At 48.8% G+C, this 3,671-nt stretch overlaps 1 protein-coding gene across 1 annotated transcript; it reads left to right on the forward strand.

The window, feature by feature from the left end:
* Window positions 1-228: 228 nt before the first annotated feature.
* On the forward strand, window positions 229-3,179 carry NPFFR2 (neuropeptide FF receptor 2). The gene is made up of 4 exons (XM_027669984.1): window positions 229-258; window positions 361-691; window positions 1,338-1,437; window positions 2,006-3,179. Exons 1-4 carry the CDS (start codon window positions 229-231, stop codon window positions 2,823-2,825), a joined length of 1,281 nt encoding a protein of 426 aa, XP_027525785.1. The 3' UTR covers window positions 2,826-3,179.
* Window positions 3,180-3,671: the final 492 nt, after the last annotated feature.

Raw genomic sequence — 3,671 nt, forward strand, 5'->3', positions numbered from 1 at the left:
TGTTCAGTTGACGCAGCACAAGAGGCCGGTTTACGTCCTGTCTGGCTTTCTCCTCCTTTGGGAAAGGAAGGACTTAATTTATAGAGCCTGCAGAAGGAGAAAGGAGCCTCACTGGTCACTTTTGTAGGCCTGTGTGGTCAAACTCTACAAGCAGTATTTGTTGTTTTTCCTATTTGGGGAGGCCCAGAACACGGACTGTTTAAATAAGCCACAGAGGGATGCGCACACATGAGGTTTGCATGTGTTTCAGAACACAGTGTACTCCAGGCAGGTAATAACAGTAATAATAATAATAATAGATTCATAAGGATCAATTGCAAAAAAAGGCTTTTTTTACAAATATATTCTAGGGCACGTTAGAACACGAGTAAGAAAATGGACTCCAACGCTTCGTTCGACTGGCCCCACGCACTGAATTACAATGGGACATACAAGTACCTCTACTTGGAAGGCAACGTCTCCTACGTGGACTTCTACCTTCACCAGCCTTCAGTGGCCGCTGTCTTCATCGTATCCTACCTCCTCATCTTCCTCCTCTGCATGGTGGGCAACGGGCTGGTTTGCTTCGTCGTCCTGCGGAGCAAACACATGCGGACGGTCACCAACCTGTTCATCCTGAACCTGGCTGTCAGTGACCTGCTGGTGGGGATCTTCTGCATGCCCACCACCCTCCTGGACAACATCATTGCAGGTGGGCTGGCTCGCACCAGGGGCAGGGAGAGCTGGGGCTGTGCTTCAAAGGGGGCTCTGTGGGCATTTCGAGTCACTGGGAGTAGGGGTGAGGAAGACAAGCCTCTAACCCACCTTCTGATTGCTTGCTGACTTCCACGTCCCTCATCCTTAGGAAGGGATTATTCTCCCATTGCCAGGTGATATGTTTGGGAAGTCTTGGTGGATGACATGAGTTAGATGCAGAGAACGATCCACTGTAGCAGTCAATTCCCTTTCCTGTCTTGATGTCTCATTTTATCTGGAGCATCAGAAAGTCACCCAAGGCAGCTGACAAAGCATCTGCTTCCACACTCTTTGCCTCCCTAACCCTTGATCTCTTAGTTCCAGGGCAGAAAATTCCTCTTATGCACATAAGCCCAGAGAAGTTGTGGCTGCCCCATCCCTGGAAGTGCTCAAGGCCAGGTTGGTTGGTACTTGGAGCAAGCTGGGATATTGAAATGTGTCCCCGTCCCTGGCAGAGGGGTTGGAAGGAGATGATCTTTAAGGTCCCTTCTAACCAGGACCATTCCAGGAGTCTACTCAGGAAATGGAAGACAAGAGCAAATAATTTTAAGTAGAGTCCTGCAGTGAGATGGCAGCTATTCCAACCACCTGTTTCCTTCCAGGATGGCCTTTTGGGAGCCTGGTGTGCAAGATGAGCGGGATGGTCCAAGGAATCTCTGTTTCTGCCTCTGTCTTCACTCTGGTTGCTATTGCCGTGGACAGGTAAGATGCTGCAGAGTCTGTGACCACCACTCTCACCTCCCTCTGCCCTCTGACCACAATGAGCCTGTTCATGAACTCACCCAACACCGCAATAAATTAGATGTATTTTTCTGCTAAGGTTGTTAAGCCAAACAAGATGTGGCCAGGTCTAAAGAGCAGGCACAGCAATTTGCTCTTCCACTGGTATCTCTTCAAGATGGTGAAGCCAGGCTGTCCTGTCTGGCCTGGAATTGGTTTGTGCCTCAGCTGTTAAGCTGGATAGCAGAGGTGTTAATACCTGACTTAGCTAAGTGGAGCATCACAAGCAGCTGCTGATAAAAGAGGACGAGATGACTCCATCTTTGTTTTTTAAAAAACAATTTAAAATGCGTGTGCATTTTAAATTGCATAGGGAAAATTTGGGTTATTTGAAATAACCATTAGGGTAGAAAATGAACATATTAAGGTAAACCGAGGGAATCAGTATTAGGTAGAGGAAAACTGGGGGCTAAATCTTAAAGCCGGGTGATGAAGCATTCCTCAAATGGCTTCTCCACACGTGTCCCCTGTGTCCTTGCCACCTTGCCAGGTTCCGGTGCATCGTGTACCCCTTCAAGCAGAAGCTGACCATCCCCACCGCCGTCACCATCGTCGCGGTCATCTGGATCCTGGCCGTGGCCATCATGTGTCCCTCGGCAGTCCTGCTGCAGGTGCAGGAGGAGAAGCACTTCAGGGTGATCCTGGGCCCCGGCAACGACACCCGCCCGGTGTACTGGTGCCGGGAGGACTGGCCTGACCCGGCGATGAGGAAGATCTACACGACGGTTCTCTTTGCCAACATCTACCTGGCTCCCCTGTCGCTCATCGTCATCATGTACACCCGGATCAGCGTCGCCCTCTCCCACACAGCCGGGACTGGGGAGCGCGGCCAGGAGCAGAGGCACAGCACCTGGAAGAGGAAACAGAAAGCCATCCAAATGCTCGTTGTGGTGACTCTGCTTTTCACCCTGTCCTGGCTCCCCCTGTGGACTCTGATGCTGCTCTCGGACTACGCCAGCCTCTCCGACCTCCAGCTGCAGCTCATCAACATCTACATTTATCCCTTTGCTCACTGGCTGGCCTTCTTCAACAGCAGTGTCAACCCCATCATCTACGGGTTCTGTAACGAAAACTTCCGCCGGGGCTTCCAGGGTGTCTTCAAACTCCAGCTCTGCTCCAGGGAGGTCTATTCCCAGCCAGGCCACAGCAATGACCTCTTGCCAGCTGCCCAGTGCCAGACGCCCCAGGATCAGTCTTTTCAAACAGCTAAGGAGGAGAGGAAACCAGTGAAGAAAGGAAACTGGGTGAATAACCAGCAGGATTTGATCATGGAGGATCTGGAAGAGTCCTGCAATGATGGGATCAAGTGAAACACGCTATGAACCACCCGAAAGATTTAGGTCTGGCAGAGTTTATTCACTGTGTGTGAAAGTCATGCTTTGTGAGCCCTTTCTGACAGAAAGGCTGAAGTGTTTCTGTTTGAAGGGGACATCAAACTCACATCATATCTGAACATTTGATATCAGCAGGAAACCAAACTCGTCCCTTTGTGTCACCAGCTTAAACCCGTGGACACTCCCCTCAGCCAGCCATGAGCTGCTGCTCTTGAACTGGGCTGAAACAAGGACAGGATTAAAATCTTCCATTTTTTGGGACACAAGAGAAAAAGAGAACTGAGATTACTGACTCAGATACAATTACTGTGGATGCCCAAAGAAGAAAACATTCCTTCATTTTCTCTGTGAATCTCTCAGAGCAGCTGAAGCAGAGTTGCTTGAACGACATTTATGGAAATGTCTCAGCCTGTGAGTAATCCCTTATCCTGTAACTCTCATGGACTGAAATGCTGGAGATTCAGCGTGAAATGTGAACTGGACTAAGCAGTCCCTGGGTCTTCTTGTGGCTGTGTCCACATTGCTTCTGGCTGAACATTCTAAACACCGACTGGTTCCTGCCCGAGTGACAAAAATGAGCATTTTCAGTCACATCCCATTTATTCCCCTGTCTCATAGTTATTTCTGTGGTATTTGTTGTTGTTGCACTGAGAGAAATAAATAGAAGTGGAAATTCGGGAAATAAGGCATAAAAAATGGCTTTTGTGGTACATTTCTCTAGAGAACTCAATTTGATTTTGAGGGGGGATATAAATCATCTAAAAAGACTAACATTTCAGTATGAGAAGGAGAGAAAACATCTGTTCATTCTCTACCCTATAG

The sequence above is a fragment of the Corapipo altera genome, unplaced genomic scaffold (genome assembly GCF_003945725.1).
Source record: "Corapipo altera isolate COAL_440 unplaced genomic scaffold, ASM394572v1 135, whole genome shotgun sequence".
Lineage (NCBI taxonomy): Eukaryota > Metazoa > Chordata > Aves > Passeriformes > Pipridae > Corapipo > Corapipo altera.